At 37.9% G+C, this 24,799-nt stretch overlaps 1 protein-coding gene across 3 annotated transcripts in view; it reads left to right on the forward strand.

The window, feature by feature from the left end:
- Nucleotides 1–24,448, forward strand: part of LOC100302602 (transcription factor AP-2) — a 104,695-nt gene extending 80,247 nt beyond the window's left edge. For all 3 annotated transcript variants that reach the window (XM_038018059.2, XM_062674314.1, XM_038018056.2), the window contains exons 5-10: nucleotides 787–841; nucleotides 5,432–5,621; nucleotides 19,512–19,630; nucleotides 20,773–20,915; nucleotides 21,661–21,828; nucleotides 22,579–24,448. In XM_038018059.2, coding sequence (XP_037873987.1) covers nucleotides 787–841; nucleotides 5,432–5,621; nucleotides 19,512–19,630; nucleotides 20,773–20,915; nucleotides 21,661–21,828; nucleotides 22,579–22,686 — 783 coding nt within the window. In that variant the 3' untranslated portion in view covers nucleotides 22,687–24,448. The remainder of the gene's footprint in view (nucleotides 1–786; nucleotides 842–5,431; nucleotides 5,622–19,511; nucleotides 19,631–20,772; nucleotides 20,916–21,660; nucleotides 21,829–22,578) is intronic.
- Nucleotides 24,449–24,799: the final 351 nt, after the last annotated feature.

Genomic DNA, 24,799 nt, shown 5'->3' on the forward strand with positions numbered 1-24,799 from the left:
CAATGATGGTAACGAGTTTTAAAATTTCTCACCATCTATCTATCTATCTATCTATCAGCTCTCACAGAGGCCCACTAATGGACATGAGCCTCCCCCAAACCTCGCTCCCTATAAAAAATTCTCATCTTCTTCTTCTTCATAGCGTTTCTCGGTCTAATGTCAGTGTCTGCTTTCCTACTAAAACTCCTTCACTAGAAAAAAATCACACTATTAAAATTTTATTAGTGTTCCGTTAAAAAAGAGAGATCGTAGGAAATTTTGTGCGTCATAAAACGTGTTAGACATATAAAGGCCGATAGTTCCACTTGCCATATTTAAAAATGTTACTATCAACCTTGTTATTTTAATTAGGTACCTGAATATTATTTGATGTATATCTGTGCATGAAGAAAAATAATAACAAAACCTTAAGTATTATACAGACCTGTAATTAATTACGCTTTTAAATATTATGAACAAATTTAACTTTAACAAACAAATTTAATTAAATTATTTTGAAGAGGAAACGGAATATAATACGACTATCAAAAAAAATATACACAGATTACACAAACATGTCGAGCGCGTTCAAAAATTCCATCCCTCAGAGTCTCGATACTTTATTAAAAACCAATAAATAACGGAGGAGCACATCCGTCCATACAAAAGGAATTTAATAACCCGAGAACAAATTAAGCTCGAGCTATTATAATCCAAAACACTACGTACCTAATATCTACTTAAATTTTTCTCCTTATTAACATCGAACACGAAAATTTAAGGGCAATATTTTGTTTTCGGTTTTAGAACGCCGCGATGGATGACACCACTGGTTTCATGACGGATCTGCCTTTGTTGAAAAGTGAGTACATTAAAATACTTTTGTTTATTTTTTTAAATTACATTAATATTCCTTATGTATATTTCTTCACAGTGAGGTTTAGCACGATACTTTGGCCGGTCTCTGGCATGACGTCATCAAAACGTTTCTCAATGGTTGTGGGCCTTGTATAGGTAAATTACGGCAGCAATTAAATTCAAAATAGAAGCGTTAACTTGATAAATCTTCAGAAAAGTACAACTATGGATTGAGGGTGTATTTTTTTTTTATTGCCTTTGTAGGCAGACGAGCATACGGTCTACCTGATGGTGAGTGGTTACCGTCGCCCATGGACTTCATCAATGCCAGGGGCAGAGCCAAGCCGCTGCCTACCACTTAATACTCTCCACAAGCCTCGTTTGAAGAAGGACATGTCATAGCGCTCGGAAAACACCGTGGAGGGGAGCTCATTCCATAGCCGGATGGTACGTGGCAAAAAAGACCTCTGGAAACGCACTGTGGATGACCGCAGTGGCTCCAGGTAGTATGGATGGTAGTATGGTAGGTATTAATAGTAACATGATTAGACCGTGGTAGTTTAACTGTATCGTCTGATAAGAAGCCAAAAACTATATAGTCAATAACAGTAACTATAAACTTACAATAAAAATCAAATTCGCAAAATTATAATTTGCGTAATTACTGGTGGTAGGACCTCTTGTGAGTCCGCGCGGGTAGGTACCGCCCTGTCTATTTCTGCCGTAAAGCAGTAATTCGTTTCGGTTTGAAGGGTGGGGCAGCCGTTGTAACTATACATGAGACCTTAGAACTTATATCGTAGATGTATATCGTCGTAGATGTCTATGGGTTCCAGTAACCACTTAACACCAGGTGGGCTGTGAGCTCATCCACCCATCTAAACATTTTTTTTTAAATCTCGAATGTGATGAAGAACATGCACCAAACAACATTTTATTGCGTAATATCTTAAATCCGAAAGCTGCGTAACATAGTCAACTAAGAATTTCAGAAAGGCCAAGAAAAGTTTCATTAAGTTTTAAAACCATAAACAATTAACACGCAACAAAACAAAAATGACATAGGTAAAAAAGGTTTTAAACCAAAAATAAATATTGCAATGACTGTACCTACTTACTAGCTTACAAATAAAAAGCAAGGAAGTTAGATTGACACCAAGATCACGTGATGCGTTCATCTTAAAGACATAGCGAACGGAAATTACCAGTGTTGGTAAAAGAGTTAAATGATCCGAAGTGTTCTGTTGACTCATCGATAATGTCTTTCGTCAGATGTCGAAATGTACGGTTTGACAACTAATTCAATAAAATATTATCGACGGTAGGAACGCATATTGTAAGCTAAATAGTTACTACTCAATATGCGAAAAGGTTAACTGACAAGTCATTAATATTTCTAAGTTCTTTACATTTACAATTTAAGAAACTTCTATAGATCTCTAGATATTGCTTAGATGGGTGGACGAGCTCACAGCCCACCTGGTGTTAAGTAGTTACTGGAGTCCATAGACATCTACAACGTAACTGTGCCACCCACCTTGAGATATAAGTTCTAAGGTCTCAAGTATAGTTATAACGGCTTCCCCACCCTTCAAACTGAAACGCATTACTGCTTCACGGCAGAAACAGGCGGGGCGGTGGTACCTACCCGCGCGGACTCACAAGAGGTCCTACCACCAGTAAAAATTCGATTGGTTTTCCATATTATACCACCGTATATACTAATCTTGAAATTGACAGCACAAGATCAAACTTGATATAGAACTACCGTCTTAATCAAGATCAGTTGAAGATCCATTTAAAATAAAGGAGATTTTTTTTCTGGTTCTTTAATCATATTCAAGAGCAGTTGTATCGGAAAGCCATATTTAAAAAATGACCTTTTTCATGGTTATTTGGCATTTAAACTATTTTATTCATTATTAATTGACCTGGCAGACTTCGTAGTGCCTCAATCGATAAATAAAAGACCTAAACTTTTGTATCAAATAAACTTAAAACAAACAAAAGGAATCCGTCCAAAAGGGGACACATCAAAGGGAAAATAAAATTGTTATTTTTATTTAATTCAGAATATTTTCATATTATCTACCTTTTAAACCTTTTTTGGACTTCCACGAATAATTCAAGACCAAAATTAGCCAAATCGGTTCAGCCGTTCTCGAGTTTTAGCGAGACTAACCAACCACAATTCATTACTTCATTATTTACGTATTATTATATCATTACGAATAATCAAGTAGCGTTAGTGGTTATATTTCGCTGTCAAACTGACATTAGCTTGCCATAAAATCACGGTCTGTTTTGTAAAGGTTAAAATTACATGTAGTATTGTGATTACTAATTAACAATATAACGATTAATTCAACTTATCGCTCAGACCGTACCGTCGTCTTAATCTATAATTTAAATTGCACGAACATCCGACCGACAAAATATGTATTATTAACTTATCAAACATTTTATTGTTACTGTAGCGATGACCCGCCGAAGATAAAACTGTAATTAGGCCTCATACCGCACTTATCGGATAGGTGTATCGATTTTTCTAAATAGATTGTAAAAAAAAAACTATCTCATTCAACGGCCGAATGAATCAATATCAAAGAAATAAAAGTATCGATCAATCAAACATTACTTTAATAAGGTTTCACCGAACCATGTTCAGATGTCGCTACGTTCGCCCGTTCCTAATTTAAAAACTTGACGTTCGTAACAGTTAGCTTATTCCGAATACGAAATTCCAATTTCAAAAAGTCAATAACATAGAGTTGTATTCCGAATTGTAAATGGCCGCTAATATCGGTTCGGCGCCTTTTTCAATGACGGGGTGCTAAATAGCCAGTATGGTGCAGAGTTAATGATACACTCATGTTTATTGTATTAGGGCTGGCTTAAAGGAATATTACAATGAGAATGGTGATCACGCTGAGCGCATGTTTGGGGCGGGGCAGCGATTGTTAGGAGCGCCATTGTTAGTTTTTCGAAGCTAAAGATTTCGTAATCACCCTGATTTTTTGTATCGTGACTTTAGCATTACAATTGGCTGCGTCTACTTTACTGAGAACAATTTTTGTATTAACTTTCGCGCAGCTCGATTTAGAGGCTTCCAATTTGAGAACGCTACAGTAATTAATAATTGTTTCGTCAATCACATAATTAGCCCGTAACGAATTCACGGATTGAAGGAAACGATTATGCAAATATCGATAAACTGAACCTAGATCGGCCGAGATTTCTTTTTTTGTTTTGCTTAGATGGGTGGACGAGCTCACAGCCCTTCTGGTGTTAAGTGGTTACTGGAGCCCATAGACATCTACAACGTAAATGCGCCACCCACCTTGAGAGATAAGTTCTAAGATCTCAGTATAGTTACAACGGCTGCCCTACCCTTTAGACTGAAATGCGTTTCTGCTTCACGGCAGAATTGGCAGGGCGGTAGTACCTATCCGCGCGGACTCACAAGAGGTCCTACCACCAGTGAAATCCGAATTAGATAGTCCATTAAAATACTATTGCGATTGAGTTTTTATTGATCGCAAAAACCAGACTTACCAACAGCGAATAATTGAGAAAAGGGAGCACGTGCAAATAAATTAAGAGTCGGTACTAAAAAAAAAAAAAATACGCCAACAATTGAAAGATAATTAAAAACGGATTACACAAAAACAGATTAATAAGCCAACGGGTCGTCAGCACTATTCGATACTAGTAGAACTTTTTCGTTGTATTCGTAATAAAAAATCGACAAACTTGTACTAACTAGTAAACAGTATTTAAGTTTTTTTTATATGTAAATCAAATGCATCTATCTCTATTCAGTTTTATACTATCTCGTTCATTAGTAATAGACTATAATATAGTCTATTTGGGACAGTAGAAGAATTATAGTTATATTGCTCTAATAGGACTATTTATGTGTTTTTTATTTATTGTTTAGATGAGTAGTCTAAAGTAGTCTTGTTCATGGCCCGGCTGGTAATGACTGGTTACCGGAGCCCATAGACATCAACAAAGTAAATGCCACCACCCACTTCGACACATGAGTTCTAAGTGTCAGTCTCCAAGAAATAAATAGGCAGGTAACCGTACTGGCTCACAACACACACTACCACCTGTAACTACGTCAATTAAAATTTTGACGGGTTTGATTTACATTACACGATGTTTTTCCTTCACCGTGGAACTCGTTCGTGAACATTTGCTTACTACGAACTTCTACAGGATTCGAACACCGGCACCGTCGCATCGCTCGATACGAACGCACCGGGCGTCTTATCCTTTAGGCCTTTTTTATTCCCTACCTATCCTAATAACCTCGAGGGGTTTTCTAGACACACTGAATTAGTAGGTGAGCTCACGGGGCTCCAACCTGACGGCGTTAACCGCTAACCCTAGCAAGAGCAGTGCTTCGCAGAATTTACCACCGGATCGGAAACGCGACTCACTGAGAAGATCCGGCGAGAAACTCAGTGGGCTGTGTCTGTGGATTAATTTACTCGCCGAGCCCTTCGTCGCAAGCGACGGGTTCTATGAGAAGCCTTTAGGCCGCGACGATTTCAATGTGATTAATTTATTCATCGATCTTGTCCAGCAATGAAAGGTCGGGACGGCATTGGCGGAAGCGGCAGCTGCGCTCCCAACGACGTGTTCTGCTCGGTTCCCGGTCGGCTGTCTCTCCTGTCCTCGACCAGCAAGTACAAAGTCACCGTGGCGGAGGTGCAAAGGAGACTGTCTCCGCCGGAGTGCTTGAACGCTTCGCTACTCGGAGGGGTGCTAAGGAGGTAAGATAGTTTCATTGTTTGTGTATCCAACCGCGACGGGGCAATGCAAAGCCTCCGTCGCCTGAAGGATGTCAGATCCCCCGGATTCACTCTCGATGCTTTTAGGCCTCTCGAACACCGGAAGACTTGGAAGCGAACTATCCCATAGACATAGCCCACTGAGTTTCTCGCCGGATCTTCTTAATGGGTCGCGATTCCGATCTGGTGGTAGATTCTGCGAAGCACTGCTCTTGTTAGGGCTAGTGTTAGCAAATTCTCTCAGGTTGAGCCCCTGAGCTCACCTACCCGTCCGGACGTAACTAGAATAGCCCCTTAGACTACCAGCGAATAGGTAGGGGGAAAAAAAGTTTATGTAGTCGCAAACGAAATCGACGCTCTTGGACTTGGACTTGAAGTCAAAGTCCTTACCCGGAGTTATCGTTCAAACCGAAATGATTAGGCCATAGTAAGTAATCTAGCTATGTATTCTCAAGCTGTACCATACCGCATCGAATATATCCAAAACGGTATCAAACACACCCTACTTAATTGCAACATTTCCATCATAGTAACAAATGGCATAGACAAAAAAACTTCACTTCATAATTTAATAATTTAATATTTAGATTAGCAACTTTTTTAAAGCTTTCGTTGAAAAGCGAGCTTATGGCCTATCAGATGGCAACTTAGCAATGCAGTAGCGTCAATTTCTGTTCGTTTAAAGCAATTGAAACTTTTAAGTTTGATTTTCGCGTATTGTCGCCGAGTCCTAGTGCAGGTTTGAGTGAACACTTAACAGCGGATAAATCTTTAACTCGTCAGCGTCAACAGCAAAAACAACCAACATTCATTTAATTTATAAATAACGAAACATTTTGAAGTCGTCGTGGCCTACAGGATAAGACGTTCATATATAGTGATGCACCGGTGTTGGTGTTCGAATCCCGCAGGCGAGTACCAGTTTTTCTAAAGAAATACATACTTAACAAATGTTCACGATTGACTTCCACGGTGAAGGAATAATATCGTGTAATAAAAATCAAACCCGCAAAATAAAAATTTGCGTAATTACTGGTGCTAGGACATCCTGTGAGTGCCACGGGTATTTACCACCACCCCGCCTTTTTCTGCCGTGAAGCAGTAATGCGTTTAGGTTTGAAGGGTGGGGCAGCCGTTATAACTATACTGAGACCTTAGAACTTATATCTCAAAGTGGGTGGCGCATTTACTTTGCAGATGTCTATGGGCTCCAGTAACCACTTAACACCAGGTGGGTTGTGAGCTCGTTCACCCATTTAAGCAATAAAAAAAAATTTTTTTTTTCTGGGCTTTTTACTTAAAGTCCAAACACTAGACAGAGTCTGCTACATGTTTATTCTAACGACTCTCGACTTCATTTGGCGCAATTGTTCATTAGGTTTATTTGTATTAAATACTCCTTGACTATATTTTGATTATGGCAATCAATTTAAATAGCCAATCGCGAATGTATTTTTAATCGGCGGTACTGTTAGCAAAGTTGCCTATTTATTTATCACTAATGGCCGCCCAGTAGTCGAAGTTCGACTATAATTGAGGCATATAAAATCAAAGGCAGCTAAACGCCATAATGTCGTGAAATGGATTAACAATGGCGCTATCTTGTTTAGTTAGTTGGACACGCTATAGTGTTTTCATGTTATAACAAATGCAGCTAAATCTCTGACAGCTAAACGTAATGTTTTAGTAAGTTTTGTAAATTATAGTAGAATTTTGAAGTTGACCGGTTGATGTGTTTATTTCGAGTTTCGATTAGCTTATTGTGCCGAGATAGGAAATCATTAAGAAAGCCATGCCGCGACCAACACGATCAAATCTTTCCCGACGAAACCGTAATGCAACTAGGATTCGAAACATTGCGAGTGAACGGACTGAAGATAATAATAACAACAAAAATACATGGCAAATAAAGAAACATTAAAACGGTTGCTTTTTTTAATTTACATCAATTATCCAAATAAAAAATTGACCTCGATAAAATCAAAAGTCTGCTTATTTATTGCCTCTAAGGCGGAACAAAGTTCGCCAGGTCAACTAGTTCTTTTTAAATCTGCTTTAAAATAAAGAATATCGTAGCTATCTGAACAAAGTTATTTTAGCTTCTCAAGCTGGGAGTGTTGCTAACACTGGCCCTAGCAAGAGCAGTACTTCGATGGATCGGGACGATCCGTAATGACGTGTTTAGGGTCGATTTTTGTTGTTTACCTGAATATTTGACAGACTTGGATTTAGCTGCCTTTGATTTCATAGGCCTCAATTATTGATTAAATTATAAGTTAGAACATTATTATGGTTCTATTGTCAAAGATTTTACTTCTGTAATCACAGATTTCGCTAAGGCTACACTATAGATAAATAATAATAAAAACCAACAATATTAACCTATTCTCAATTTGACCACTTTAACAATAAACAAAAGAGTATAGGAGAGTGTGGAATTTATTTTTACGAATAATTAAAAAAAATATAGCATTCTTCACTCCATATTCTCTACAAGTGTAGGAAATTTCATACGCCTCCGTTCGCGTAATTTTTGTAAAAAGGGGTACAAAGTTCTTGCTTCACGTATTAATATATAGATAGTAAAATGTTTCGTTGAGAGAAGTACGTGATCTTGTGACATCATATGTTAAGCCGCGCTATGTCTACGTCTTAATCATGAGGTCGCAGATACGAAACTACATCCTTAATATTACCACTCCTCTTTAACTAACTTACATAAACATCGCAACACGACTTCCGCCGGCCACCTTGAAACTTGAATAGTAGGCAGTGGTTTGGCTCTACCCCTGGCATTGCTGAAGTCCATGGGTGACGGTAACCACTCACCATCAGGTGGGCCGTATGCTGATATTCAGTAGTTCGAATACCAAATAATAATACCATTTCAGTTTTACATTGTCTAATTGAAACAAGTTTTATGGCAACACCGTTACGACGATAATAGCAGACAACAGCTGAATACACTTTACATAGGCAATTTGCATATTCTACAATTTACAAGATGTCGTCAACAAATAGTTATCGGTAAACGTGTTCATGCTTTTCATTAAAATTGTAATTTTCAAGCTAATAACTTTACTTTCATACAAAATTTTAAATGTAATAATTCAGAATTATTATTGTAATGTGTAGCTTTAAGTATGAACATTTTCAACATCATATTAAATGTATAAATATTTGTATAGAATCTTAAAACGTTCCATGTTGGATACGTATAACCAAGATATTGTACCTATGTCTTTGATTACCTACCTACCTAGCATAATTATCTTTGACATATGCATTGGTGAGGTCACCTAAATTTTGGCGGGAACACGAAGACAAAGCTTTTTTTAGGCAAAGGGTTTCGTGATCCGTTCTCATTTAAAGTCAATCTCATCTTGATAAAAAAGTTCAAAGCCTCAATCGCATGGGTGTAATAATTATAATAAATATAAATAAGTAAAGAAATCTAAAGAATAAGCATCACTTTAACAAGAATCCAATTATCGAGAAATTAAAATTTAAACCGCACATTATGCCTAACACTTAACAGCAACCGTATCCATCAGAAAGTCATTTTGAGATTAAGCACACGTTTATATTTGAAATTAACGAATTACACAAAGAAATTTAAATTTACCCGTACGCCAATATCAAATACGCAAGCCATAACGGAATTAATCATACGTTAAAAATTCCATCTTAATTTAAAAAAAAAACATAATAATATTATTATCAACACCCTAACTTTACTATTAAAAAAAAAAATATAAACGATATAACCTAGACAGAAATCACTTTAATTATAACCAACAATGTAAATTAACTAAGGTTAACAAAATGGAACTAAATCTTGACAACAACTAAACTTTGACAATAATAACTTTGAATAATAAAATACAACGATTGTGCAACGATGTGAACGTCCGTCCGTCCCGACTGTCGCAAGCAAAAGAGAACGATGTCTTGTGCCAACGCGCCTCGAGCCTAAACGCGCCCCTCCAACAATATCTCGCCACGCGCCTTCCCGACATCACACCATCCTTGACGTCACTTAGGCCACGCCTCCAATGTCATCATCATCTTCTAACACGGCCTCTCCTGACGGCGGAGCGTCCTCGCCCGCATTAATAGGTCCGTCTAGAGGTACTATGTCGTCATGGCGGTGTGATGGACCGGCGACAATACCTTCCTCAGAGCTATTCTCATCACCTAAAAATAGATTGTTTGCATTAAAAATGACACACAGAAATACAATATTATGTTGCTGACCGTTGGGAAGTTGTTGTTCAGTGACAATTTCCGTAGCATGTCTTCACAAATTCTTCCAGTGGCAGAGCCCTCAGGTTGCCCGAGACAGTGACCGCAGTATATCTCAAAATAAGTTAATTTATACAGTGGCAGAGCCCTCAGGTTGCCCGAGACAGTGACCGCAGTATATCTCAAAATAAGTTAATGTCTTATTGTATACAGTGGCAGAGCCCTCAGGTTGCCCGAGACAGTGACCGCAGTATATCTCATAATAAGCTAATGTATACAGTGGCAGAGCCCTCAGGTTGCCCGAGACAGTGACCGCAGTATATCTCAAAATAAAACAGGTGTCAGAGCCCTCAGGATGACCAACAAGTAGTAAAGACCGGCTTCATTTATGCCAGTTAAATGACAAAAAGAAACAAACCCAATTACTGTTACAAATTATGCTCACACTCGAAAAATGCGGTGCACACATCCGGCGTCCACTCTCCGTGCCAGGCACTTATAAATTCGGCAGCAGCTTCCGTGGTCTTCCCAAGTGAGCCAGAAAGAAGCTTCAGTTCATAACGTCCATGTGGCAGCGCACGCACTATTTTGTACGGGCCACGCATACCAGAATCCAGCTTTCCAACAGACTGGCTATTCTTATGCACGAAGACCACGTCGTTTTCATGGAAAGTACGCGGGGGTTTGCGCCGTTCATTTACTCGAGTGTCCTGCTGTTTTCGGTTTTTGTCCAGCAGTTGAGAAGCTCTTTGTCGGGCAAGCTCGCGTAAGGTTTCTCTGTTGGCACTTGTTCCTTCTAGAGCCACATCGCGTACAACGGAACGAATGACGGGCGTCACAGCATCGCTACCAATTAACAAATATAAAGGTGAATATTGAGTGGACTTTTGTTTCGTAACGTTCAGGGTGAGCTGCAGTTTCCACAAAACTTCTGACCAATTTTCGTTTCTGAAATTTACCTCCACACGAATCATATTAAGAACTGTTCTGCAATATCTCTCAGCCTGACCGTTACTCTGGTGCATCTCTGGCGTTATAAAGAATAAATTACTACCTACGTCTGATACCCATTGTCTAAATGATCTATTTTCGTACATTCTACCCCTATCGGTTACAATCTGCCTAGGTGCACCAAATAAAGATACAGCGTTTTCAAATACTAATTTTAACTCTGTTGCATCCTGCTTACGCATAGGATTTAGTAGACAGAACTTACTATAAGCGTCAATTATCAAGACAACAAATTTGTAACCGTTCGATTCGGGAAGAGGACCCAAGACATCACTATGTACCGTGTCAAAGGGTACGTCCGGTTTCTTCCACGACTCGATCGGCTGCAAGGGTTGACGTGGTATTTTTTTGTGTGAAAGACATACTATACAATGGCGTACATATTTACGAACAAATTGTCTTAGACTAGGAAACCAAAAATGGTTTAATATTAGATCAAGCGTCTTATCTACTCCAATATGATGATGCTCATCATGAAAGATTCGTAACAAACTGAGGCGATGTCCTCTTGGAATATAACATAATAATTTACTAGGTTGGCCAACAGAATCAAATTTATAATAAAGAACATCATTTTTAGTTACATAGCGTGTCTCATCTAATTCACCGTTTTGTAACTTTTGTATTAAATTCCGAGTTTCTTCATCAGCACTCTGTGCTATCTGTGCCCAGTTATGCGGTCTACCAATTTCACAAACATTTATAGGATTACGACTTAGATAGTCGGCATGAGATAGCACAGCGCCCTTACGATACTCTAACGAAAAATCATAATCTTGTAAGTAGATCCACCACCGAGCGACTCTCGGTAGTAAATCTTTTTTACGTTGGGTAAGCTTCAAAGCGTTGCAGTCTGTAACTACCTTGAAATGTATACCTATGAGGTAGTGCCTGAAATGCTGCAGAGCCTTGACCACAGCGAGTGTCTCCAGCTCATAGGAGTGATAGCGTGGTTCGGCGCCTTGGGTAACTTTACTAAAATATCCCACCACGCGTTTATTATTATTCCCATGAGTCTGAAGTAAAACAGCTCCATACCCTCGAGAAGAAGCATCAGTGTGTACTTCTGTTAATAATGATGGATTAAATATATTGAGGACAGGTTCACTGGTTAAACGCGTAATTATATACTGGCGTACTTGTTCCTGTTCATCACCCCATTTAAACTCAACACCTTTACGAAACAGATTAGAAATACAAGCTGTCTGCAACGAATATGCAGGAATATAGCGCCGAAAATAACCCGCTAGACCTAAAAATTGTCTAGCTTGTTTAACATTACCAGGCTTCGGGGCTCTTGTCAATGCTTCTACTTTATACGCACTCGGCCTAACCTGACCATTGCTGATAGTTCTGCCCAAATATTCAATTTCGTTAGCAAGAAACTTGCATTTTTTTAAATTAATTGAGAAGCCCGCCTTAGTTAGTGTTTCAAAGATTTCACGCAGAGTATTTAGGCCTTCATCAATGGTCTGACTAGGTATTAAAACATCATCGATATAGATTAAAGCCCTCCCTGTCTCACTAAAGGCTTTCAGAGTATTAGTTATAATACGTTGATAAACAACCGGGGCATTGGCTAACCCGTAGGGCATTTTAAGGTATTCAAAATGACCTTCGGGTGTCACAAAACCGGTTTTGTGAATGGAGTCGTTTGCTAAAGGAATCTGGTGGAAACCAGTGGCCATATCGAGGCTTGTAAAATATTTTGCGCTACCTAACCGGTCAATGTGATCGTCTATTAACGGCAATGGATAGCGATCCTTCACAGTATTCGCATTAAGAGCCCGAAAGTCCACGCACATCCTGTCACTGCCGTCCTTTTTCTTAACTAGCAATATCGGACTCGAGAACTCCGATTCAGACTCCCTAATCACACCTTTATCAAGAAGATCTTTAATAATTTCTCTAACGCGAAGTTTTTCGCTAAATGATAATTTGTAAGGTCTGTAAACAATAGGAGTTTCATTGCTGAGTCGAATTTGCATGGATCCAGTTGTAACAGTACTGGCCGCGGTACCAGTTATAAGGTATTTTGAAAATTTTCGTACCAAAGCTAATAATTTATTTTTTTCTTCACCTGTTAATGAAGTATTCACGGTAGGGATTGAATTAAGTTCAGTTGTCTCAGCAGTAAAAACCTTTTCTACCCGAGTTAAGCGCTGTATGCCCTTTTTCCTAATATACGTGACACCTTCCCGATTCAAAACGTCAGTACCGATTATGACTGGAGTATTCATGAACTTGTCACTAACAATTTGAAAGTCTATTTCTAGTGTGATTTCGGGAAACTCAACTGTCAAAGTAGTAAAATAGCGAGATTCAGTATCACAGTCACCAATTCCTCGTAACACGCAAAATGAGGGTACTCGTTTACATTGAAAATGTTTTACAATTGATTCAGACATAAGCGAGACTGTGGATCCACTATCTATCAGGATATCGACTGGTACACCCTGTACGATCGCAGTAGCTATATCATTTTTTCTATAGTCATTTACAGTATCACGGCAAAAATTCACGTTAGATTTTCCTCGAGCTTCAGAACGCTGCTTAAAGAAACACTGCTCTACTTTATGGCCCAGCTTTTTACAAAAAGAACAAGGTTCAGGCTTCTGCACAGAGGAGCTGGCAGCGGGTACAGATGTGAATCTATCATTCACAGTAGGCGAACGTTTTCTCGTTCGCTTAGGGCAATTCACTTGTCTATGGCCAAATGATCCACATACGTAACAACCGGTTCTACTAGAACTATGCTCTCTTTTACGTGATGAGAATTGTGTATTATGAAAGCGACCAGCTACAGTGCGAGTATTATGATTTGTTTTTGTTTGAGGTGTAGGCTTTACATATATGGAGAAAAACTCAACTAAATCGTTAGGCAATAACCTCGCGTTTGTAGCGGCCGCACGAATTTGTGGATCAACGATACCTCGGATCACTATTGCTGAAACTAATTCGTCACTAAGTCCATTTACTATACGAAGACGCAATAAAGATCGCCTAACATATTCCGCGTATGTAGGATAGTTGTTGGAATCGGTTTTCATAACATCAAAAAGGATATTTGCAACATCTACCCGACGGGGACACAACGGCTTAAACTCGCGTTTAAAATTAGACCAGCTACGGTCATTGGTGACCCATTCATTTAACCACACACGAGCATCGCCTTTAAGGCAATTACCAATATGAGATAAGCACTCCCTATCGGTCCACCTATAAATGACACGTGCATGATCAACTTCATCACACCAAACATTAATGTCATTTAAATCGGGATCAAAGTTTGATATATAAATATGGTTCGGCCTTACCAGATTCAATTCATTAATTGCGCTTACAATTTTACCGGCTACCTCGGCAGCGACGCAATCGTCAGCGGAAACTCGTGGAACCGGCGTAGGCACCAATGGCGGTGTCGTGCTTTGCTCAGAAGCCAGAACCACGCACGGCACCACAGCACTGCCCGCCGATCCCGATGACTCCACCGCAGGCTGCCTCTCAACAACAGTCGCTATACCAGACCTTGAATTGTCTTCCAACGCATTCAGGCGAGATACAATCGCTTGAAGTTGTTGGTACAGTCCAGGATTCGGAGAACGTTCACGTGTTTTATTATTTTTACCTCTACCTGTACTTGACTTTGACATTTCGACTTTGTTTTAGAACAATGTTTCAGAATAGCACAGTAGGCTTAAGGATATACACAAAGATATGAAAACTTTATGCGTATCCCACTTCTGATATTATCAACACCCTAACTTTACTATTAAAAAAAAAAATATAAACGATATAACCTAGACAGAAATCACTTTAATTATAACCAACAATGTAAATTAACTAAGGTTAACAAAATGGAACTAAATCTTGACAACAACTAAACTTTGACAATAATAACTTTGAATAATAAAATACAACGATTGTGCAACGATGTGAACGTCCGTCCGTCCCGACTGTCGCAAGCAAAAGAGAACGATGTCTTGTGCCAACGCGCCTCGAGCCTAAACGCGCCCCTCCAACAATATCTCGCCACGCGCCTTCCCGACATCACACCATCCTTGACGTCACTTAGGCCACGCCTCCAATGTCATCATCATCTTCTAACAATATTATTATAACACGTATGCGGTTTTTTCTTTCATAAATAGTAAGCTGTCAAAATACGTAAGCCGCTCTAAGATGGCGGCCATTATTATAATTATTCACAAAGAAAACCCACGCTTCGCTACGGTCATTGAAGTTAACTATGCAGAATCGTATTGAATTGATTCTTAAAACAAAATTATTTGTCTGTTGATTTTCTTGACATTCAGCGGTGTTGTTAGCCTATAAATTAATTCGGTTCTCTATAACAGTGAAATTTTCTTTTTGAAGTTATACTTCTTTAGGCGCGTTATAAAAAATTGATGAGAGTGAAATTTTACGATGCGCGCGCACCGTGACACAAAATTAACAGAATGAAGCTGCCCACTAAATCGCTCATTACAATACGACCAACGTAACTTGGCGAGTCTGAATATAGCCGCAGGTGAACTTTCCGAACCGTACCGAGAATTACCGAATTTATACGATGTCAAGAAAAAGGAAAAGGAAATATGCGTGTTTGAGGATGTTGTTTAATCGATTTTTTTTCAAATTGATTAAAATTTAAATAAAAAAAAAGAAATAAATTTAATAAAAATAAAGTATAACTTCTTACGCGCGTACATAAGTATACGCACCCTTTTTTTACGACTAGCAACTTGCCCCGATATTGCACGTGTGAATCAGAATGTATTTTTTCCCTAATTTAAAAACGATTAGTATTTGCGTTAGAAAACACTAATGAACATCCTTTTTTTTTAACGCAGAGGAATGATGCATTTACGTATGTCGAGGGGGTAACGGATCGGGTTATTTAGGACTCCGGCGCCTCCTGAGAGGATGAAGGGGAGAATAGAAGGACCGAGGTCCTCCACCTCCCCCAATTTCTCACAGGAGACTATGACTTGAAAGCGCGCGAGGCATTTGCTCCGCAGAACCGACTACTCACTAAACCCCATCGAGCTCCACCACACCGACTACACGAAACTTACGGTAACGCAGTGCGCGCCGAAAGTCCCGCCTTCGCCGATACCAGTATTAATGATCGGACGGGATCTCATCCCCGGGAAAATCCCGAAGGGCGTCGTCTCGGGAGACACACCGTGAGCGGCGCACAGGAGCCACCTTGCATCGCTTCACCACTGGACCAACAATCGAGTGCCGGGCGCCCCCGTACCTGGCACTCGACGGTCCCTGCGGAGGTTGCGCGGCGGCTTCTCGCCCGCGCCATCCACCCCGCCTTCTACGCTGAGGAGCAAGTCACAGAACCCAGCCATGGCCTCCCACGAACTCCGGTCCTCTACCATACAGGCAACGACAGCCCGCAAAGAGAGGTCCTGCCCCAGCACCGCGACGAGGTTTCGCCACGGGTGCTCCCACCGTGGGCACGCTTCTAGCGCTAATTAATTCTTCTTTTAATGACCGTCCTAACAATATATTATAAACATGATATGTAATTTGAACACAGTCCTTTGCGAGTCCTAGACAATATTATATCTACTTTTGCAGTTTATTCTCGCATTTACAATTTTAATTTTAAGATTTCCGACAATTCGAATGCTTTACAATGTTTTTTTTAGTATTCAAACTATATTAAATTGATACACTAGATCCCGTTTTATATTAAAAACGTAAACAAGTTAACGTATTATGAATTATGAAATAGAAACATGTAGAAAATCTCAATCTAATAACGATTCCATGGCGGAATTTAATCCGAATACCGCAAAGAACCGGGAGGGTAGATTTGGAACGCGGCAACGCGAAATTATGCTTATCATAAATACAACTTCGACAACCTTCGCCTTAATTATTTACGAAGGAATTTAGTTTCGCGGGGAGGGTCTTTGAGGACTTTAAAATATTGAATATTGAATTTTTCTTAGTGTCTATTTGAAAAGAAAAAGAGCGTCCCAGAATAATGAGAAGAGTCGGTAATGAATAACCGATATTAATTTTGTTCTGTCAAAGTGTGGATCTAAACTAACTTCTTCTTCTTACTGATGGTATGACTTCTTGTGAGTCTGCACGGGTAGGTATCACCACCTTGCCTATTTCTGTCGTGAAGCAGTAATGCATTTCGGTTTGAAGAGTGAGGCAGCCGTTGTAACCATACTGAGACCTTATAATTCATATCTCACTTATGTTGTATATGGGCTCCGGTAACCAGTTAACACCAGGTGGGATGTGAGCTCGTCCATAAATCTAATTTCTCACTAGACCGGTTTCTAGACCTATGGCTATTTTCCCACTGAAACTCCTCAATTTTGCCCGGTCTTTGGCATCCTTCTGGGTGAGGTTATTCTCCTCCATATCCACCTTTACCACATCCAATCAGCGCTGAGCCTATCGTGGGATCTTAGACCTGGTACATAGAACTTGAGACATCGAAAAGAATTTCAAAGTTTTTAATCCCCCTAATTTGTTAAAAAAATGAGCTCTCGCAGGAAATCTGTCTAGCAGATTCTGATGTGGAACATTGATATTACTTTGTATGTAGGTACAAATGCATAAAAAGATAGCTTACGATAGGAAATTAACTGTTAACGTCCTAATGGAAATAGGTTTCCTGCGTCTCATAGCCCTCCTTCAAACGATAGGTAGTAAGTACACTTAATATTTAACACTAATCATAACAACACTTACTGGTACCTATTTCTGTCATAGCGGGTAGATAACGGTATACGACAAGTATTACTCAAAATAAACAAAACAAAACAAAAAAAAGAGTATAATAACTGTAGATTAATTGGTAAGAAAAAGTCATGAAGTCAAATGTGGAAAAGCAACAAGATGATACGTACATTTTCAATGCAAAAGTTCAAAATGGGTCAATTGGCCCGTTACGGTATGTTTAGTGTTAAGACTTAAACCTTCCGACCGTGGACTTACACCAATACCTAATAAATTTATCGTTACTAGAGGCCCCGCAGTAGTCGAAATTCGACTATAATTAATTGAAATTGTAAGTTTGTACACTATTATGATTGTATTTTATACTTCTATAATCACAAATTTCGCCAAGACTACACTATAAAAAAACAAACTATATTCTATTCTCAATTTGACAACAGACGTTAAGAACAAAAGTTTGACAATAAATAGTATGCATGCGTGTGTGCGTCAAATACATGGTATGTAGTGTGTGTAATGTTTTCTTTATTGATTTAATGTATCTTTTATGCATTATTTAAAAAAAATATTAGCATTGTGCGCTTCTTCTCTCTATTCTCTATAAGTATGGAAAATTTCATACTCCTCCGTCCGCGCAATATTCGTAAAAAGGGATACAAAGTTTTTGCTTCGCGTATTAATATATAGATTATCGTACTTATAGTTTCAATTAAACGCAAATAATATTCAACTGGTTGAACGTGATTTGAATCGATGAAAAATTCCATAATCTCATTCCGGATTCAACTTTTCAAACGGTCAATAGTCAAGACACCCACTGACTTCCGTCTAAAATCAATCAAATTACGAAACAATTACGGTATACCGAATACACTCTCATTTGTTCATAGATAAAGTTTTTTTTTTTTATTATTTTTATATTGTGCTAACGGAATTTAGAAACCTATAAACTTGATTCTCGTTGAGTTTGATGTATAGAGTATTAAAAAAGTACTACATATTAAGAAAAATACTTTTTTGATGCGTATGTATGTATTTATTTTTGTTTTAATTCCTGAGATTATTTAAAATATTTTCTTGGGTTTTCGCAAGTCATTCATATAATTAGAACTACTTTTCACAAATATTTTGATATATTATATATTAACTACTATTAATTACACAGTATACTAATAATATTAATAACAAACATATTAACCATGATAAAACTATGATATTAGAATCAAATTTATTCCTAAATATTAAGTAGATAAGGCATACTTTTAATATTGCTAATCGATAAAGAATGCTCGAATGCATTCTATGCGTCAATCACTACGATTTTGACGGTAATCGATACGTTATCTGTAGCTCCATCTCGCGGTCGGTAGCAGTACTTGACATGCGACCTGTCACATTTATCTTTTTATTTTATTTACTTAACTACGTGTCTATGAAAAAAGGTTGCTACCTACTTGTCTTGCTTAAAGGTCAATGACGCGGAATTCTTGATGAACACAAATAAACGGTCATAAATTTTGTTCATAAAATGTGCGGTTTGGGTATTTTTGTAAATTGCATTAAAATTTTACGCATTAATTTTTTAATCCTTATGTAGACTAAGGAATTAAAGAGTACAGAACCTAAAAACAAATACACAGTTATCGATCACAACTCCGAACATAAATATGAAAATTGATATTTAAACGTTGTTCTGTCGTAAAACTATCTCAACTAGTATTAATTTTTTTTGTAGTAACTTAAGCAGCACTCAAGTATGTATTTCATTAGAAAAATTGGTACCCGCCTACGGGATTCGAATACCGTTGCATTGCATTGCTTGATACGACTGCACCGTATGTACGTCTTATGATTTAAGCCACGACGACTTTACTTCATTTGTTTCTTTCTTTTCAGAGCGAAAAGCAAAAATGGCGGGAGATTACTTCGGGAGAAATTGGAGAAAATCGGCCTGAACTTACCGGCGGGGAGACGGAAAGCCGCTAATGTTACGTTATTAACCTCTTTAGTTGAAGGTATGGTCTTTGTAAAAATCCCTTTAAAAAAAATCTCCAAGTAAACAGATAATAATAATATAATAACTAATAAAATAATAACTAATAAACTCTCTTTCTAATAAACTTCATTATCTATCACTCTGTTGTATTTCGTCTATAACTAATAACTTACAATACAATTTTGAAGTATGATTAAATAAAAATAAAAAATACTTAACTGTAGGTAGTCAGTAATTTTCTATAATGATATTTTAAAAACACGACTTTTAATTGAGTACTTATTTTATTTTACCATTTGTCTGTGTCCTAATGAGGTACACTACTGTCTATTAAGTTTACTGAAAACCTGATTTTATATAATATTCTTGGTCGGTCTTTTTGTTCGTTTGTGTATTACACGTAAATCACTAACGATTCCAATAAAAACATTGCGGTTCAAAAATTTAAGGTTACCTTAAAAACTTTGGTGCATTTAGTATAGTAGATATTATTATTATTATTAAGCCTTTTATTCCATGCAATTACATTTTTTTTTTTGTACCTTTAGTTTATATAATATATGTATGGACCCCTCCCAGGTAAAGGCCTCCTCCAAAGATTTCCACTCTGCTTTGTCTAGTAGATATAGCGGTGAAATTCTATTTGGGTCAAAGGGCAATTCGCTTAATAAGCGACATTTCGCTTTGTAATTATTATGCGTTTTATTTCGTATTAGCAACAACAGTGCGATGTTGCAAAAGTGTTGCTTAAAACAAATACCTAATACCCCTCGATGTATCTCGGTTAATGAATGGAGCTAAAGGTAGATGTAATTCGTATCGAGAATACTCCACACGGGACCAATATACGATTGCCATATGAAATTCAATCGGAGCGTCTTAACAAAAATCGCTGCGAGTCAACCCTAACTTTTTTTTATTTATTGCTTAGATGGGTGGATGATCTCATAGCCCACCTGGTGTTAAATGGTTACTGGAGCCCATAGACAACGTAAATGCCGTCACCCACCTTGGTATAGTTACAACGGCTGCCCCACCCTTCAAACCGAAACGCATTACTGCTTCACGGCAGAAATAGGCGGGGCGGTGGTACCTACCCGCGCGGACTCACAAGAGATCCTACCACCAGTATGATTAATACATGGCATTCTCAACGAATAGCCGAAGCGGTACACCTGGCCAGAGACTTCGGTTACGTATGCGAGACGGAGTTCCCGGCGCGAGCCCTAGCCGAGTACCTCGCGAGACAGTACGCGGAACATGACGCCAGACGACGCCGAGACCTGCTGCAGGCCACTAAACAGGCATGTTCTAGAAAAAAAAACTTATCGTCGTTGTCAAACCAAACTTTTTACTTTTTGACCTTTTCGTATAGTTCACAGCCCTATCTACCGTATAAAAAAACTCTTATGTGTGTGTCTATAGCTTTAATATTTATCTATAGCTTTCATTTGATATCAGTTCTTAAAAATTCACTTTCATATAAAATTTTATACGTTACTCGTTAATTCAAAATAAGAGTTTTTGCACATAGCAGATTTTGATTTGACAGCGACGTTATTTTTAATATTCAGCTATCCGTCGTGGAGTCTGTCAGTGTCACATGATAGTATCAAAAAATTTGGACTTTTTGGCGGGAACGCCAGGAACGATGTTATGTGAATTGTTTTATTTTGTTGAGTTAGTCTTTCTTTAGGTTTAAATGTGTAATAGCGGTGGTTTTTTAACTGTTTAGTACCTGTGAAAGTGCACAAATGTGGGAAAATGAAACAAAGCCGCTGGACGTAGTTTATCGGGATCTACCAAAAAGTCCACTAAAGTCTTAGTAAATAAACAAAATTATACAGAGATTATATTTCACTCTACATCATCTCATTTAATTTAATTTCATGCCAGTTGATCAATGTTTCAAATTATTCAACTTCATTTCATTTCGCTCCATATCATTTTTCATAAAAAAAAAATTTAAAAAAAATTAAGCTGTATGGTATGATGCCGTTGCCTTTCCAGTTGGAAAAATATAATGTCAACAATTTTTTTTAAATCCAGGTAACGAAAGAACTTATGGATCTGCTGAACCAGGATCGGTCCCCGTTGTGCAACACCAGACCCCCACATTTACTGGAGCCGGCCATACAGCGACACCTCACACATTTCTCACTCATATCACACGGATTCGGAGGGCCGGCTATAGTGGCCGCGTTAACAGCAATACAGGTAAATATCAAAGGTCTCGTAAAAATAAACTGAACTTTCTCACGGAGGCTGTTAGTTGTAAAGCTATCTATTTGTTTTAATAGCTTAGATATTTTCGCCAGCTACCCATACATAGCTTAGCAATGCAGCCGGTCAGTCACGTCAATTTGACTGCAAAAATACACTAACACGGGATGTACTGTACTGACTGACTGACTTATAAGCAACTGTTATTTAAAAAAAAACTACTTATAGACAAATTGAAGCGTTAGTTTTGATGCAAAATGAAATCCAGTCAAGTCTTTATTTTCGATATTGCATACTGCAGTTATATTCATTACGCTTGAAGTCAATGCTTCATACCCGATCCCGTGGACCGAATGATAAACAGTCGACGTTACCCTAAGTACGTCATTACGGATCCTCCCGATCCACTAACGGAGCTTTTAAGTATCTCAAGCACCGGTCACCGTCTTCGCCGAACCCGTCGCTTGCGACGAAGGGCCCGACGAGTAAATTAACCCACAGATACAGCCCACTGAGTTTCTCGCAGGATCTTCTCTGTGGGTCGCGTTTTCGATCCCGTGGTAGATTCTGCGAAGCACTGCTCTTGCTAGGGCCAGGTTTAGCATCACTCCCGGTTTGAGCCCCGTGAGCTCACCTACACACCAAGGAGAAGCTGAAATAGCCTCTCAAGGCTATCAGCATAGGTAGGAAAAAAAAACAATGCTTGTGAAGTGTTTTTGATCTTCCAATTCAATTTTTTTCCAGAACTTTCTCAACGAATCGCTCAAGCATCTAGACAAATTGTATCCACAAAGCGGTATGGTCTCGTCTTCGATGGACAAAACAAAAATGGATCCCGACATCAAGAAGTAACAAATAATACGCGACGGCGGCGACGTCCGCTATCGTCATGTTACCGGTGAACGAAAACGGTGACGCGGGTCCGTGCAGCACGCAGGAACGAAGCAACGAAAACACGCGTTTCGATTTTTGAACGTCAATCGAGAATGTTCTCGGTGTGCCATTTTATATGATACAGCCAAAACTAAATCAACAATCACTGAGATTGTGTTCGTAATAAAAAAAGAATGACTCATAAATAAAACCGAAATAATTATATTAAAATTATCGAAAATGTTCATTAATTTCATATAAAGGTTGATTGCACGATTTTTTTTCCGTCTCTATTGAAAGAGTACAAATAAGAGAAAATTATTAAAAAAAATAGCGTTTTTTACGAAATACACGCGACGATCGTGCGATCCGCATACAAATAAAGTGCAATTATAATACTCATGATTGTGAGAAAAATCTGTAAATATAATTATAGTAATTAAAAACGTCTAGTATTAATTTAAGCATTTACTATAGAATTTTATTATGCCCGTTGGTTAAGTGATTTCTTAGGTGAAAATCAAGGAACAAACTGTTGTCTCGATAACTCCGTAGGTGCTTCGGAGATTATGAGAAAAATGGCGAGAAAAAAATGAATTTGAAATAAGAATAAAGAAATTACAGAAACGTTTAATTATGTATCTCTTAAGAGCGTAAATAAGCAAAGTTTATGCTTTCCTAATGGTTAAGAAGAAAAACGGGATGCATTTAGTGTTAACAACTAAAAGTATTACCGTATTTTCTCCAGGCGAAATGACAATAAAGCAATAATTTTATTAATTATAAACACCGGCCTAATTATAGACGATCTGGGCAAAAAATGCATTGACTTTGAAACTTCACGATGCAGCTACGGAGTTAAATATTTATTAGGGTAAAACGACCGCAATAAAAACATATCAAACAAATGTAAATACATACAGTAACAATTTATAGTTTTTCACAAGTTTTCAATACAAAAAGATTTTTAGATCAGCCTCTATTTGATTAAATTTTCAGTAAAAAAATTCAGTTTATTTTGTATAAATAAACAGGCGAAGGAGTTTAGTCGCTGACTATTCTCGTTACACTTTTACTGATGGAACCTCTTTTAATTTGTTTTTGTAATTTAGGCGTTAGTTTGCTAGTGATTCAATGTGAAAGTGTGCCAATTAGTTCGTAAATATGAAAATGTCTCTCTTTCTGAAGGTTTTTTAATAATTTATTTATTGTGGCTTGTAAATAACTCGATCGAAATGCTACATCCTTGCCTGTGTTTATTCTTTTCTATTATAATATTGTAAATTAAGGCACGTTTACTCCTATATTTTAATGTTTGTTGGACTTCTATATTTTAATTGTAATTTTAACATTCAAGCAACACAATGCTATCACAAGATTTGCATTATTAAAATGTTGACTGATTAAACTTTGTGACGTGAAAAATTTTAACTGTATAACTCATTATGTAATCAATTTGTTGTTCATCGAACTAATTTTAAGTTAGTAAATCGCCTAAATCCTTTTCCTTCTCCATTACATACTCAGTATTAGATAGACCCTTTCCTAAAATCATTGGATTGAGATCATTTGACAAGTATTTTTATTTACATATTTTTATCATTATTACAAGATTGTGGACAATAAATGTGAAAAATGCTGTATTAGGATTCAAAATTGTCATTTATTTTAAATTAAATACATATTTTCGTTTATAATAATTTAATGATCATCTTTTCGAGGAGTAAATGGTGTCAACATACTTTGATATTTTATTTTACCTAAAAAATTTTGTTATATGTACCTTTAAGAAACTCTTATCCGTGTTTCATCATCGTTTACAGCTAGGCAGAAAGGTGTCGCACGGCTCGACACAACGACAGGTCCAGGTGCTGGGTTCCCACGACCTTCCACAGTTCGTCGGTTTACAATTATTCGTCCCTTATAAGGGTTATTTTTTATCCAGCGGCTATAAACTAACAATGCCACTTCTCCTCTATCACTGCCACTTCAACCTGGTAATCCCTCAGGATATACCTGTTCATCTAGGAATCTCTTTGGTCCTGACTTGAGCTCCCAGCGTAGTCCTTTCCATTACTCTTTGGGTATTATT

The sequence above is a fragment of the Bombyx mori genome, chromosome 20 (assembly GCF_030269925.1).
Source record: "Bombyx mori chromosome 20, ASM3026992v2".
Taxonomy (NCBI): domain Eukaryota; kingdom Metazoa; phylum Arthropoda; class Insecta; order Lepidoptera; family Bombycidae; genus Bombyx; species Bombyx mori.